At 36.4% G+C, this 16,224-nt stretch overlaps 1 protein-coding gene across 1 annotated transcript in view; it reads right to left on the bottom strand.

Annotated features, from left to right (window-relative positions):
• Positions 1-16,224, bottom strand: part of Fsip2 (fibrous sheath interacting protein 2) — a 63,768-nt gene that overhangs the window by 18,924 nt on the left and 28,620 nt on the right. Inside the window, exons 16-17 of the mRNA XM_029537048.1 lie at positions 6,916-15,868; positions 7-6,332 (exon numbers count right to left, since the gene is read on the bottom strand). Coding sequence (XP_029392908.1) covers positions 7-6,332; positions 6,916-15,868 — 15,279 coding nt within the window. The remainder of the gene's footprint in view (positions 1-6; positions 6,333-6,915; positions 15,869-16,224) is intronic.

Genomic DNA, 16,224 nt, shown 5'->3' with positions numbered 1-16,224 from the left:
TTTCATGCTGGCGGGTGGAGACATTGTTGACTGTTGCACCTGAGCACCTTTGTCTTTCATGGTGGCGGGTGGAGACATCACTGTCTGTTGCACCTGACTACCTTGGCTTTTCATGCTGGTGGGTGGAGATGTAGCTGACTGTTGCACCTGAGCACCTTTGTCTTTCATGGTGGTGGGTGGAGACATCACTGTCTGTTGCACCTGACTACCTTGGTGTTTCATGGTGGCAGGTGGAGATGTAGGTGGTGAAGTGGTCTCTTGGGTGGCGGGTTTGACTTTGTGTTCATCTTCTTTCTTTGCATCTGTGACACCTGCACTTGGTCCTGATAGAAGATTGATGATATTACTTTTCATAATGGTAGCAATAGAGTTAAGTATTGGATCTTGGGTGTCATCTTTTTTAATTGATGTGCTTTTAGATAGAGCAAGCTGGTTCTGCTTTAAGGAGCTACTAATCTGCATTGATGTCTTCTTTGGGAGGAGCTGAACCCTCTGGGAGATATTTTCTGCATCTAGAAATGAGAAGAAAGTTGAACACCAGTCTCCTGAAAATAGTGGCTGAATCTTGAATGTAGAGATTGCCTTTTGTGCCAAAGAAGAAACCATTTCTATAACTATGTTGCCAGTGCCATCCTTTTGAATACCATCAGCTCCTAATTTCCCCATGAACTGATCATAGACAAAATTAGATATCTCATCAATTGTCTCCTTTGCAATTGGTGGGAAAGAAAATATTTCCTCAGCATGTGGTAATACTTTGATTCCACTTTTTCTAAAATCTCGTATGAGAGAGTTTGCAAACGTAATAGCTAAGCTTACCATTTCTGCCTCTGGCAAATCTTTTTTCCTGGCGTCATCAGTAAGAGTTAAGAAAGAACAAAATTTGTGAGCAAGGTCAACAATTACATCCTCTAAAAATGCAGCTGAAAAGAGAGAGGATGGTGCCTTTTCTTTCCCAGATTTAGCAACAACAGAAGCACCACCAAAATGAGGTAATTTACTTGAATGTGAGTCTTCACCATATAAAAATAACTGCAAATAATGATCCATGATTTCTTTAATAATTGAACCAGCTATTTTACTGAGAAATGAACCTCCCTTTTTGTGTGCATCTTTCTGTACTTCTGCTTGGAATTCAGAGTTCTTCAAAATATTATTACATACAGAGTCAATGAAATTCTCAGTTGTTTCATATATCATACTGGCTGTATCCTCTGCATTGGCAAACCTGATCTCATGTTCAGAAATTTCTTGTATAATTTCATCAGTCAGTTTTGAAGCTGCAGCCATGAACTCGTCAACATCATCTGGCCCAGCCTCCTCCTTTAGTTCATTTTCAGTGTCATCTGAAGGAAAGATGTTTTCTAAAAGCTTGTAAATCATATTTTCTATCAGAGAACAAGGGAGCACTGTAATACATGATGGTAATGCATTGGTATCCTTCAAGATGACATTGAGGACATTTTTGATGATATTTGCAGCTTGAGGTGAAGAATAGCAAGAAGGCATTAATTCTCCTGAAACTAATGACTGCACTTGATAATCATACATTTCTTCCAATAGAAAATGATACATTTTCCCTCCAAAACACGAAGTGTCATATTGTACAGCCCTGTGTAGTTGAGTCAGAGATTTATATTCATAAAATATATTTCCATAAACTGTATTGACTGTTTTTTGAACCATTTCTTTATATGTCTCTGAAAACCACAGACTCTCATCCAAATGTTCTGCAACTAAAATCTCAGATGAAGTGAACTCAAAAACAATTGATTTTACTAATGTTGTAACAATGTCCATTATTTCTGCTATTGCTCTCTCTGGGTTTTCCATACTCAAGGAATTCTGTATAAATGTCTGAAGAATTTTGCATAAAAGCTCAGTGATTACTTCTTCCAAAAAGACAGCTGAGTTCACAATGAATGACAACTCCCTTTGCTTAGTGCTTGTTGTTGCTTTCTTCTTGCAGGTTTGAGCCACTGAAGCTGAAAGAATACTTTTATCTCCTGATAAGAATGACTCTAGATGATGATTGAAGATCTCCTTTATTATAAAACTTGCAATTTTTGAAACAGGAATGCTACTTAGGCCCTTTTTATCTTTTGTAAGCGACTGGTACAGATTTGAATGGGAAAGATCAGCATAAATGGAGTCAACCATCGACTGCATTTCCTTCTCTGAAATCATACTCTGTTTTTCATTTCCATGTTTTACAATACATATTGCATGTTTTGAAATTATTGACATGATTTCATTAATCAGTTTTATGACAGTGTTACTTAACTCTGATTGATAAGTGTCAGAATGTTCTACACTGGAATCTGATGGATTTATCTGAGACATAAGCTGAGTGACTATTTTCTCTAAATGAACATGGGAGAGCATGGTAGTATATATTGTTGAAGCCTGTCTTCGGAATCTCGACTTACTAATGTCATAATGGACTCTGTTCACCAAGACATTTTGACTAAGTTTGGAATGTAAGCGTAAAGGAAGATTTGCTACAAGGTCTGGTGGAATTTGGAAATAAGAAATTTCACTCAGAATTATTTCGGTTATCTGGGCAGCCAATGCCTTCGTATCATTTAGAAAATCTTTATCAGGCATGATTTCCATTTCATATTCTTCTAAAATTTTGCTGTACACAGTGTCAATGATGTTTTTGAGTATATCTCCTTTTACTGGCGATAAACTCAACCGTTCTTCAGCATTCTCTATAGTGGTAACCTGAGCTTTTGAAAATTCCTCTGTTATCCAAAATATGAGGTTTTCAGCTTTATCAAACAAGGTATTTTCTGAGTTTTTTGTTGAGTCCACTTGCACAATGCCAACCACCCTATGGAATATTTTGCTCACTACACCGGAGACCACATCTTCCAAAAATGTTGAGGAATAAGCACTACCATAAAGTAAGTCCTGCTTGTCATCATCAGAATATTTGTATGATGAAGTAGATAATTGCTTTCTTTCCAAAAATGGCTGAAGATGGTGTTCACATATATATTTAATAATAAAACCTGCTACTTGATCAATGAAAACATCATTACTTTTTGTGATATTTTGTTCCACTGATTCTGGAGATCCAGAGTTTTCTAAAATATTTGTGAAGACTGCATCAACAAGATACTGAACATCGTTTTCTGAATAAAAGGACTTGGTTTTATCTTCATCTTTTGAAAATCTAATTTCATGTTGGGAAATTTTTCTCCTAATATCACTGATCAGGTTGGAAGCAATTTCATTAAAATTGACTTCTTCTTTATCTGTTGAAGCTGCTTTGTATGTATCAATTTTAGGGGAAGAAGGAAAAAATTTAGATAACAGTACTCTGATCATATCTTCTAAAAATGTATATGGAAGTAATGTATTATATAGAGGTAAAGTCTGGTTTGGCTTACTAGATTTATTGATGTCACCAAGAATGTCGTAAACAGTATGATCAGTCACTGAATTAGAACCAGAAGCAGCTGGCAAATCACCAGAAAACAGGGGGTGAAGAAGGTAGTCTGAAATAGCAGCTGTGATTAATTTAGTAATATTTTCCACAAAAACTTCACCATTTACTGACTCATCACTGTCAGGATCTAGTCCATGCTGCTTCAAAACATTCTTATATACTGAGGTCACAAGCTCATCTACTATATCTGTATTACTAAAGGGAAGGGATGGTTGCTTATCACATAGAATCGGAATGTTAGCTTTGTCTAAATGCTTATTCACTGAGCTTACTATTTTTTGGGTCATATTTTCCAGCTCAACATTAATATTAGTATTAGGACTAAAAATCCCTGATAAGACTCTGGTGACGGTCTCCCCTACCAACTTATCAGGGTAAATGCCAAAAGGTGATGGCTTCTGGGACTTGTGAGAGTCTACAACTTCACTGAGAACTTGTTTGACCATGTAAGATACTTCATCCAGTGGAGTTTTGGGGCGAGGTAATCTCTCTCCACACAAAAATGGTTGAAGATGGTTTTCAATAATCTCTTGGATAATGAAACTGGCTATTTGGTCAATCATAATTGGACTTCGACTAATTATATTTTTTTGTATTGAATCAAGAGAAGAAGACATTTGCAAAATATTACTGTAAACAGAATCTACCATCTTTTGGAGATTTTTATCTGTATGCAGACATTGATTATCATAGATGGTGAACCAGATTTTATGTTTTGAAATGGCTGACATAACTTTATTTGTTATACAGTTGGACATTTCATTAAAATCTGAACTTGCCAAATACTTTTTTTCTAAAGATGAAGACTTAGTAGGCAAGGAAATAAGTTGAGCTAAGAGTCTTCTGATAACATATTCTAAAAATGAGTGTGGTAACATGGTACTATAATCTTTTGAAGACATGGGTTCAGAGTTAAAATTTTTTAAACTATTTTGAAGTTTATATAGTATGATTTCAGCATTGAGAGTGTGATATAGATTTGATCTGAGCTTTCCCTTGAAGCAAGATGGAAGCTGATAGTCTATAACCTCTAATAATATGCTGTTAGATATTCGTTCAGCTACTGGAGTATTATCATAGGGTAGATTACCACCGCAGGTTACTGTAAATTCATATTGCTGTAAAACATCGTAATAAATGGAATCAACAATCTTGGTAATACATCCTTTATGGGCTGATGGAAAATATAATCTTTCTTCAGGATACCTTAGGACAGAAATTTCAGCATTATTTAACTTTTTCACTACATTGTTGATAAGTAATGTATTTATCTCATTTAGCCAGGCTTCAGTGATGTTTAGGTTTTTCCTCCACAATGATGTAGACAAATTAAAAAATAATTCTGAGATTATCTCCTCTAAAAACGTGGCTGAAAAAACACCACCATTTACACCTCTTTGACATAGCTTATGAAAGCCTACTGTGTTGATTCTCCTTGATTCTTTTCCATCAGGAAATGACAAAGAGACAGATTTTCCCGCAGGTTGTTTGCCAAATCGTGTGTGCATTTTAAAGCTAGTTGCATTTGTGTTATTTAAGGACTTGGTCAAGAAGTTATTGTCAAAGCTCTTGAACCCTACATGGCCTTTAGTCTCTTCTGGTTCTATTAATTCTTGCCTTTTGGCTTTTGGAATGAAAGGCTGCATTTCTCTTGTTCTATAGTTCCTGTATTTGTTTTCAAAAGGAGGTTGCTGTAAACCATGAGACAGTTTGTCCATCAGAGATTTAACCAAGCTATGGGAAATCACATTAAGTATACAGTCTGATGATAATAAATCTTGATCAACATCTGCCAGATTTTCCAACAGCTCTGACATATAATCTCCTTGAAATTGTTCATAGTCCATTGGTGCCTTACGATAATTAAAACCTCCACCTTGAACACTTGGAAGAACTTTGACATGTTGACATTCTTCTGGTATTTCACGAAAAAGTGAACTATCCTCAAAAAATGTGATGCCCCCTGTGCACTTTTCTAGAAGTGTTCGAATAAGTTTCTCACACACAATATTGAGAAGAAAAATTGATTTAGGGGAAAGCCCTAGATTGTTTGCAAGGGTTCTATTACTTGGTTGATTATTTGAGGAGGAAAATGTTTTTGCTAGTTTACCAGAACTCATATCCCCATCAGGGATCTCATCTGGTAAAAATAAATCTAAAACAATATTAAAGACTTCATTGACAACTTCTTTGGATTCACGAGATCTTAGGCTGCCAACCAGACTGTTTAACCTACGTGCCAGGTAATTTAACTTATTTTTTTGAGCAAGGTGATCAGTTAGGGGAGGGGATGATTCCAACTTCCTGGGGCCTATCTGATTTTCCATGGTATTGACTTTGTTGAACATGGGCAAATTATTTTTAAGTGTGGGATATGACTTGTTTCTTACATTATTTTCTAAATGATGTAGTCCTAATACTTTGGACAATACAAAGATCACTTCTTTTAAGAGATCTTGAAAGATATCATCAAAGTCAGAAGAAGTCACTCCTGGACAGAACATGTACTTTGCTTTTATGGAAGCCTTCTGTGCCTTGTTAGCATTTATCATGTTTCTACTAGAAAGAACTTCAACAATAACTTCAAAAATACTTAAAGCGAGATCTTCAATGGAAATAGACCTGGTTTTATACAGTTGAGAATGAATTAAGATATTTTTGTCAAATATTGCATCTTGGATTTCCCATGCGTTCTCTTTGATGCATTCTTTGATGCCACCTGAAATGTTTGAAATTAGGTAGCAGATAACTGCTTCAGAGAGATGCTCACAAAACTGACAAAGTGAAGAATTACTGTAAATGCTTTTTAGAGACTGATTTGCGTCATCGATTTTTTTTGAGAGTGAAGATACATGAGACAACTTCTCAGTAGAAACTAAAAAAAAACAGAACCATGAAAGCATTTTTAGTATGGCTTATAGGAAATGTGGAAAAATTTTTAAAAAGAAATAGGATTTTACCTAAATACTTCTCAATTGTCAGCTATACTAAAACATCCTGCCATAGCTCCAGTGATATGATTATTTAAAAATATATTACGTCAAAATATGTGATGCTATGCTGCATTTACTTGTAAGGTGTAAAGATTTGTGTTATACTATCATCTTGAATAAAATACAAGTGCATAAACTCCAGTTAGGTTGATGATAGACAGAAGCAGCAGGGACAAGCGTAAGTACTTTGTACACTTTTTAATTCATGGTGCGTGCTCAACCAAAATTCTCTATTTTTATCTCTCTCTTATCTGCAAGCCTACAGAAAGTAAATATCTTCTAGATTCAATGCATTAATAATTAGGTTAGCAACATTTTAATGCACCATGAACATTTAAAAATGATCAAATAGTTACCTTTCTAAAGCTGTTTTCAGAAAATCAAAATGTACAAGAGATCCTTTAAATATCTTTTCCTGTTTTTCCTAAGTTATTCCAGTTTGAAAACTAAGTTTTTCTTACTTACCTGCAGTTTTGAAGTTCTTCAAATGTGTGATCACAGATGTCGTAACGTGTCTTGCAACCAAATGCATTTCATTTGGACCAAGTTCATGATCATCGAAAGCAATGGTCTTGGTTTCCTCCACAGTCTCTGTTGTCGTTTTGGGGTTTTTATTTTTCCATTTGTGTAATAAAGAAAAATCCTCTTGGGAGGCTTCAAGACCTCCACTTTCCTCCTCCTGCATGAAGGTTGTTCTGCTACACCACGTTTTGAGCAAAGTTTTCTCTGTATCTTTTTGTCCTTCACATTCTTCATACAGAGGAATTTGCCTTGACATAAAAAACGGTTTCATGGTCTCTGAGCTTTCATTAGTGTTTGGTTGATGGGGAAACCCATAACTTGACAGTACTGTGTTTACAATATTTTCTGCAGCTAAGCATATTTTGAGAGGGGAAGCAGTTGTCTTAATGTCGTTTGGCTCGTTTGGCTCAGCTGATTTGGTGGCCTCATAATGAAAAACCCTTGGATTTTCATGTTTCCCTGTTTCTATAAATGACAAAACTTGTTTTAGTGATTCTTCTGTGGAATCATTTACTTTTTTAAACAATTTTTGTAACACACTCCCTTCAGGGAGAAAGTTATGAGCTTTTGTGACTTGCTCAAATGGTGTAAAGTTTGGTTTCCTCCGGCCGTGCTCTTGTACTCTGTGTCTAGAACCTGATGGCATAGCTTTTGAGTTGGACCTCCCCATTGGCTCTAAGCTTTTATTTGTGTTTTCTACACAGGAACCGATGTGTGAAGATGAATTAGATGAGATGCTATACTTTTCTTTCATATCATCCTCGGAAGTAATTCCCAAGCCTGATACACTCCCTTGTGGACTCCTTCTCCTCCCAGGAGTGTCACTCATGTTTGATGGAGGCATTTTCACAGGAGTTGCAAATTCAACCTGATTAACAATATAAACATTCTCAGTTCCTTGGAACCAATTTTTGGTGGGAAGGTTTTTGATCAAAGACTCTTCAAAATGGGAGCACTGGTCTATCAGTGTACTGACGATCTCACTTGCAGTGATATTTTCTTTCAGTATGCTAATTGGAGATGGTTCCATTTGGCTTATTTCTTTGTCTAGCTTATTCTTGATTATCCTAAGCATGCCACTGACAGCAGTGACAGAATATGTAAGTAATTCTGAATGGAATAAGTGAACCTGTAAGAGTGTATTCTGCCCATTGTCTTTGGATATAACAGTGCCTGGCTTGGACTCATCACCAAACTTTCTAAATGCTAACTTTGGCAGTATCTTTTTGCTTAGTTGTCTTTGTTGCACTTGAAAGAGATTGTCTATTGGCATTTTCACTATTTCAGAAAACTCATATTTAGAGATATGCTTAAACTTCAAGTCCACAAATGACTCTAACATGTGTAAGACCCTTTCTACAATCTCATGCACAATTTGGTTGCTAGGGCTCATAGACACTTGGTCTGTCGTCTTCGCATTACAGGTCTGTAGGCCACCGAGGATGTGCTTAGTGGGAACGCCATGCTTACTCTTGGCCACACCGTGTTCTTTCCTACTTGTTAGAATTCCTTTACTATCCTGAGTAGGCATCTGAGACAAGAAGCACAGCTGTAATTTTTCAAAGAGCATTTCGACAATTTCCCGTCCAAACATATTTATTTGCGCATTTGTGTCCTCAGCTCTAGTAGAGACACCTTTAAAGCGGTCATAGAGTCTGTTTTCACACTCTTCAAGAGGTGGCAAATTTAAAAGTGAAAGTGAATACTCTAAATCTTTGGCTTTTATTGAAATTTCAGTTAAAATGTTTTCGGCTATGGTTAAAAGTTTAGACTTTTCGGTTTCTGTATCACTTGTTTCTGTTTGCCATTTGTCAAACATTTTTTTCAATATACCTTCTTTAGGAAATATCTGTTCTAACTGCGAGGAAACATTTTCTAAATAAAAACATGGTTGCTCCGTAGGGTAACCTGTACCCAGATTCTGCCTGGAAAGGCGATGATCACTCTGACTTGAGATGTTAATTGGAGAAGCCAAATTGTCATTGTTTGTAGCATATAACTCTTGTAACACTGCATTAACAATTTTACTTGCTTCAAGGATTTGACTAGATGCTAAGACTTTCATGTTAAACATGGCTCTGTGTTGTGCCGCTCTCTCAAGACTGCTCAGAATTAGTTGTAAAATGTTAGTTATTATATTTGTGGCATATAGTCTTAATTCTGTAACTGGTAATTTTGTTTTCAGTGTGGTTTTGGTATCTTCTGCTTGTGGAGTTTGTGGCAGCCCAAGGGCGGTTTTGGATCTGTTCTCTCTTGGAGTTTTCTCTCCAGCAGACAACTTGTTCTTGATTTTGGTCTTAGTACTGCTAATACCAAGGTGTGGTTTTGTTTTAAATTTAGAGAGAGAGGTGATTTTTGATCTCATTTTTAAACTTGTTTTACATCCTGGCCTTGGGCTGTTCTTTGGGCTGAGTTTAGCGTTATGTAGTCTAAGAAGGTACAAGTCGTCATAACTACCTTCTGGTGGATATCCCTCTTCTAGATGCAGGGAGACAAAATTTGATAACTTTTCTAGAACTATTTGAACTAAATATTTTCCAATTTGCAATGGTGAATATGGCAAAATGGTGTTTTCTAACACAAGCGCGTTTAAATTGTCAGCGTGAGGATGCATCTGTGGTACCCCCAGTCTCAGGCGACTACTTCTTTTTCTTGTTGGCTTAGTTTCTCTAGAGCCTGGCGGTTTTCCAGAGGAGCTATCGCTGCTGTCATGAGTCTCTCCCTCTCTCTTGCTTTTATTATTTTTGTACAAGGATGTTACAACCACAGAGTGCATCTCACTCAAAACATTTTCAAGTATGTCATTTGACACATTGTTAATACGCGACTGAAAGAATTTCCTCTGTGTTGTAGCTGCTGCTTTACTTTTAGACTTAGACACTGCATAGGGACTTTCATTAAATGGGGCTATGTGGCCTATGATTTCCATTATCTTTTGGCTCAGCTTCTTCAAAACCTCTTCCACTGTCCTGAGTAATTCTGTTTTTTCTCTTGGTTTTGATTCTCCTTTTCTCATAAATATTTCTTCCAAAACATCTCTCTGGCTTTCTTTTTCTACTGTAACTTGGTTTTCTTCTAAGGGGTCATTTGTAAACTGTGGCAATGTGGTAACTTTTTCCTTCTCTTTGTATTCCACCAAATCTTCACTTGATATGGTTAACTGTGAACAGCTAGAGTTCTCTGGTGAGGATAAAAAGAATTCCTTTATAGGTTCTTTACTGTGTAAAATCTTTAAAATACTATTAACAATTTCACTCACAATCATATTCTTTTGAAATAAAATGTGGTTTGAATATGTGTGCATACTTTGTACTTCTAAGTCTAAATCATTTTTGATAAACTTCAGAATAGTACTGGCAATGAAGGCAGCATAGTCCTTAAGTCTAGTTTGTGAAAAATGCGGTGTAGTTCTAAAATTTTCTCTGCAGCTGGCAAAAATGGGTTCTACAAGCTCTTGGCCCGGGACTGTTCTAGTTGTTAATTTTAGGACATCCACATCAGATTCAGCTTGGCCAGGTTCATGAAAAATGCAGTTGTCATCTTTACCATTTTCAAATTGTGGGCTAACAAATACATTTCCTTTAGACTGAACGGCAAGAGTCATTAGTGAGTTTATTCTCTCTGTGGCAAAAGACTGTAACCGATTGAAAATAGTTTGAGTAATGTGGTTTGCGTTTTCCTTGCATGGGTCAGGAGCAGGTTCCTTGGTGTCTTCTTTGCCAGTTATAGGCACCTGATAAACATCAGGAGAACCTACATTCTTATTTTTTGAATGTGAAAAATGCCCTGGTTTTTCTTCAGTTCTTTGTGTTATAGAAAGAGGCTGTTGGCACTGTGGTTTTGGAAAAATATCATAGATGGCCACTCTTGCAGGAGCAGAGTCCTTTGCATTTACGGCAAGCACAACCAAACTTGTAAGGTTATGAAGCACAATATCCACTATGTCTTTGGACACCAAAATGACATCTGCTTTAGGAACTGAGACTTTAGGGATAATATTTGTACCCATAACTACTGGTTCAAAATTTGCTTCTGAGTGTTTTGCAGGTATACCATATTTCAGAGTAGGTGTGGCAAATGAGAGATTATTCTGATACACAATATTTTCATAAATATCACATAAGATTCCTTCAATGGTATCTTGAATTTGAAACTCAAGTATTTTTCGATATTCTGTTTTATTGACTAGCCGTTCAATAATACCAACTTGCTGATCTGAGTAATGCTCTTTGTCAAAACTTTTCTTGTCACACTTACTTTTGCATGACACAATATCAAGCACCTTGTTAACAACTTGACTTGCAATGTTCTCAGAAACTACAATGTTATTTGTCAAGAGAGGACTTTCTTGTTCTTTATCTAACTCATGTTTGATGCCTTGTAAAATTTTCCTAGCCACATCTTTTGCATAAATATTTAATTTGGACAAAGACATTTGACACCATGAGTCCATCTGTTCTGAATTGCCATGATCCACTAAACAGGGAAGTCGATTATCAGAATATGAATCTTTGCCTGACAATGCTTGGCTTAATGACCCCCCTTCTTGCTGTACTGGCAAAGTCACTGGAACTGTGAAGTTGACTTGGGGACAGAAGAGAGATTCTACTTTGGAAGCAGCAAAAGTTTCTAAATTTCCTAGTATTGCCTGTACAATATCTTCAACTACATTTATTTTGGTCTGCTTGTCAACACTCCAGCTGGACTGAAGATCACATGCATTTTCATTTAACCCACTGACAGGGGCATTTCCTCCATAGGTACACTCACGGAAAGAAACGTTGGCTGAAAAGATGATGGTTTTGCATCTGTTTTCACTTACATGTCTTTCTGTCATGGCAGCTGAATAAAGCTTATGAAATACCGTCCTAACAACATCATTTACCACTATACTTACATCTGTGTCAGATACTAAAGGGCCCGTCATTTGATCCATAAAGTAAGCAGATGTTTGAGTAGAGGATGTAGGAGCATTGTGTGGCATTCCACTAACATGGGCACGTGAAGGTGAAAACACATTTAATTGACTGATTAGAGCACTTTGAAAAATTTCATTCAAAATATTTCTTATAATGGGAACAATTGGAGATCTGTGTGGTTCTTTGAGTTTCACTTCAATTTTGCTTAAGGTTCTCTCTAGAACCATCTGGTCGGTAGAAAGGGTTCTAGTTTCCTCACTGAATGATGTGGTATCTCTAATAAGTTCTTTATTTTGTGTGTCATCATCTAGAAATGAATCTGATTCTGCTCCTCCAGGAAGAAAATTTCCATAAGTTGGTCGGTATCCATAATTTTCATTGCTTTGGTTCTCAGATTCAGGTTCAGCAAACATATCTGAAGATACGACATCTAAAATTAAATCAACAATGTTTGTAAGAATTTGTGTCTCCTCTGGTGAACTCTTTTTATCTATCTTACAATCAGGTGGGTTCATATTTAATTCTGTTTGGATGGCTTTCAAAATACCACTTGATACCTTCTTTGCATGACTGTATAAAGTGGATTGCAATGATTTATCATGAGAATCTGCAGGAGAACTGTTGCCTTCACATTCCCAGTTCACTGAATGCTCGTTTTTATTTTCATCATTAAGAGTACCAACATTTTCTACACTTCCACTTGCAAAATGTTCCAGTTTAGCAAAAACCATGTTGAGAATATCTGAAGCAATATTTTTCAGGTTTTGGGGGCACATTTCTTTTGGGATCTCTGGTTTGGAAGACATTGGAAGATCATTTTTTGTTTTGCTTTTGGTTACCTCTTTATTATCCTTCATAATTTTGGAAATTATGTTAGAGATTATGTTGGTGCATTTGGCCATTTCCTCCATGGTTGAAGCAAATGATAGGTTGTCTATGTCAAGTGATTCGGGGACAGTTTTTGGTTCAGGTTTTACAATACTGGTATCAATGTCAACATCACATAATTTTGCAAGGACATTTTCCAGAATTGCTTTGGAAATGAGCTGAGTGTTAGACATTGTTGGAGGATCCTTCTCTACGGTTTCTGTGTTTTGATGACTGCAAGATGGCTGAGAATCAGGGTGATCACCTGTGAGTTTGCCTAACATCTCATGCAGCGTATCCCCAATTTGATCTAACACCTCCAATTTCGAACTGACCTTGAGATCCTTTTCATCAGCTAAGCTGTGCTGAAGGCAAGGTTTAGCCAACAACTGGCAAAAAGAATTTTTATCCTGTTTATTTGACAAAATACTTTGTTTATGAAAATTGCCAGACTCACATACAGATGTAGATAATGTTTTATCTGTAAAGGTTGAAGTACTTTTTTTATCTTCATTGGTACCTGATATCATTTCACAAATGCATGTCAGTAATGGACTTTCCATAATATCATCATTGACACTGGTGACATGGGACTCTATAACTTTATTGGAATCCGTGAACAATCCTTTGGTTTTATGGCACTTGGGATGGTTTGTCTCCTTAAGATTTGGGTTTATTTTGTTGATTTCTAGTTCACTTTGTATAGCATGCAAAATGATGTTGACTATTTTCATTGTGTAAGTACTAAGTTGAGAATGTAATGATTTTTCTATCAGTGAAGATTTGTTGCCTATCTGCAGTTTTGGACAAACAAATAACTTCAGCCTTTTAAAAATTGTATTAGTGATCTTATCAGTAATATCATTTACACGCTTTGGTTCACATTTTCCAGATCTTAACTGGGAAGTCTTTTCATGCTCCATGTTGAGAGAAGATAAATATTTCATTTTCTTTTCACTGTCAAACCATACATTAAATGGCACTTTACTTGGTGTTTCTTTGGATGTGTGGGCAGTATCAAAAGGATCTACATGAGTGTGATGAACTGATGTAAAGGCATTTTTAATGGTATTAGGAATGTACGTTGAAGCCTTATGAAGTATATTTATTACCGAATCTGTTATTTCATGTGCAAATGCACAAATTTCTGACACAGAGAACATCTGCTCCATCCATTCTTGATCTGATAGTCCTTGAGATCTCTCAGAGATGAAAGCAGAAGTTCCTTTGCCAGTTTTGCTTCCTAAGTGACTAGATGAATCAGAAGACATATCCTTAAGCATATCTGTTAAAATATGTTTAACTACATTTTCTGAAGCCTTTTGTATTTGGTACTTTTGATCTTGGCTGAAAATGGAAGGTTCATGGCCTAAGCAATGCTTTGTCTTCACAATGTCTTCACTACTAAGAGACAACTCCAAATTTAATCCCCAGTCATTACATCCAACTTTGTTTTGAAAAGTAGATTTTGTTGGCAGTTTATTACTTCTTTTGGATTCAAAATAATTCTCTCTCTTTTTAGGCCAATAGTTGGGAATCTGCTCTTGTGATTTTGCTTTCTCATCATTGAAAGATGAATCAAGCACACTTTGCACAAAGTTATCTATTTCCTCGTCATCATCTTCAGAATAAAGGACCATTCCGGGAACATTAACTGGTGTAAATGGTCTTTTAGACTTAAGACTGTTTAATGGTCTAGTGCCAGTGACTCTATACTTTTCTTCAGGATCAGAAAGATTTCTTACTCTAGGTCGTCTAGGTTTTTTAGCACCTGCTTTTACTGGCTGCTGGTGAAGCTGAGTTAAGACATCATCCAGCAGCTGAAGAAGTACTACTGTTTCTTCAGATGCAATAAGTCTCTCATTATTGAGTTCAGTTTGGACATAGCCTAGTATAGTGCTGATTGCTTCTTCTACGTAACCCACCAGAGAGGACTGTGAAAAAATATTTGATATTAAGCTTTGTATCTCTTCCTTCACAATTTGATTAGCAGGATCAGATGCAAAGCTAGCTTTCTTTTGCTCAGTTTGTTGATGGACTTTATGTATTGGCTCTGCTTTAGTTTGTGGAAAATGTTTAGTTGTGTCTTCTGGAGGAACTTCATTTTTCTTATAAGATGCAAGAATCATCAATTTTTCTAAAATGGCATGTACCATATCGTCTGCAACATCACACATTGGTTCCAAAGTATAACTCAGTGTCTCTTCTGAAGGTTTTGTTTCTACGGATGAAAGATAGTCACCACTAGTTGACAAGCTTGGTTTAAGATCAACTGACAAGTCTTCTTGTGAAAATATCTGCACACATTTTTTCTCAACAGCAGACTCCAGCTTCTCAAGCATGTTTTCTACAATCTCTGAGGCTACCGAGCATATGTCAACATTGGAGAGCAGCTCTTCTCTTTCAGATTCAGTCTGATCAACAAAAACTTCAGCAGTCACAGAAGAAAGAGAAGGAATGGCCTGGCTTAAGTCAGACATTATTTCTTGAAAAATACTCTCTAAAATAAGTTGTGTTTCTCCTTTCAAGTGACATTTAAAGTTTACGAAGACATTCTTTAAATTTTTAATCTGATCCATGGCCTTTGCTTTTTTATCATATAGCAATGAAATCTCTAAACTCTCTGTTTCTGTGGTCGCATCTTTGGATTTTTTAGTGCATGTTTCTAATGATGTTAAGAGGTGACTATCCGATTTACTACTTCCTATCTTAGGAAATCCATAGTCCAAGCTGGTTTTTTGGTAACTGACTTGTGAAGGCACAGACTGTCCTTGCCTTTGAAATGTTTGGCCAATAACTGTTCTTTCCACGTGTGCAGAAGGAGGTTTCAGAGGTGTAGGTGGTTTCTTCATTGGCATGTCACTGGCAAATGTACATGGATCCACTGGAAGTGTTGTAGCTGTGTAGTTTCTGTATGTAAAGCCTTCACTGCATGTACTACAGAAGCTTGAACTATCGGAAGAAAGGTCGGAGTCATCAGATACTGGGTATGTGTTAGTCTGTACTCTTTCTTCATATTTTGTGATGGCTGGATATAATATACTGGTTACTGTAGCTACAACCCAGGTCATTATGTTTTGGATTATGCTATTTAATTCCTCAGAAGTTACCTACAAAGAAGATGACCATATAAAAAAGTCACACACATATTTAAATTTGGGAGATGGGGTTTCATTCAAATTTTTATATTAAAGTGTTCTGAAGTAGAATACCAGCATGATTTATAAGACAATGACAAAATCTATTCCGAATTTCAGACTGTTTTAATCTGGTTTGTTTCATACTAGAGAGAATTATTTTGAGTATAAAAATTTATTTATATAACTTAAGAATCTATCTATCTGTCTGTCTGTCCGTCTGTCCGTCCGTCTGTCCGTCCGTCCGTCCGTCCATCCATCCATCCATCCATCCATCCATCCATCCATCCATCCATCCATCCATCCATCCATCCATCTATCTATCTATC

The sequence above is a fragment of the Mus pahari genome, chromosome 3 (assembly GCF_900095145.1).
Source record: "Mus pahari chromosome 3, PAHARI_EIJ_v1.1, whole genome shotgun sequence".
NCBI lineage: Eukaryota > Metazoa > Chordata > Mammalia > Rodentia > Muridae > Mus > Mus pahari.
The sequence above is the reverse complement of the archived record's forward strand: the minus strand, read 5'-3'. Positions and strand labels throughout refer to the sequence as shown.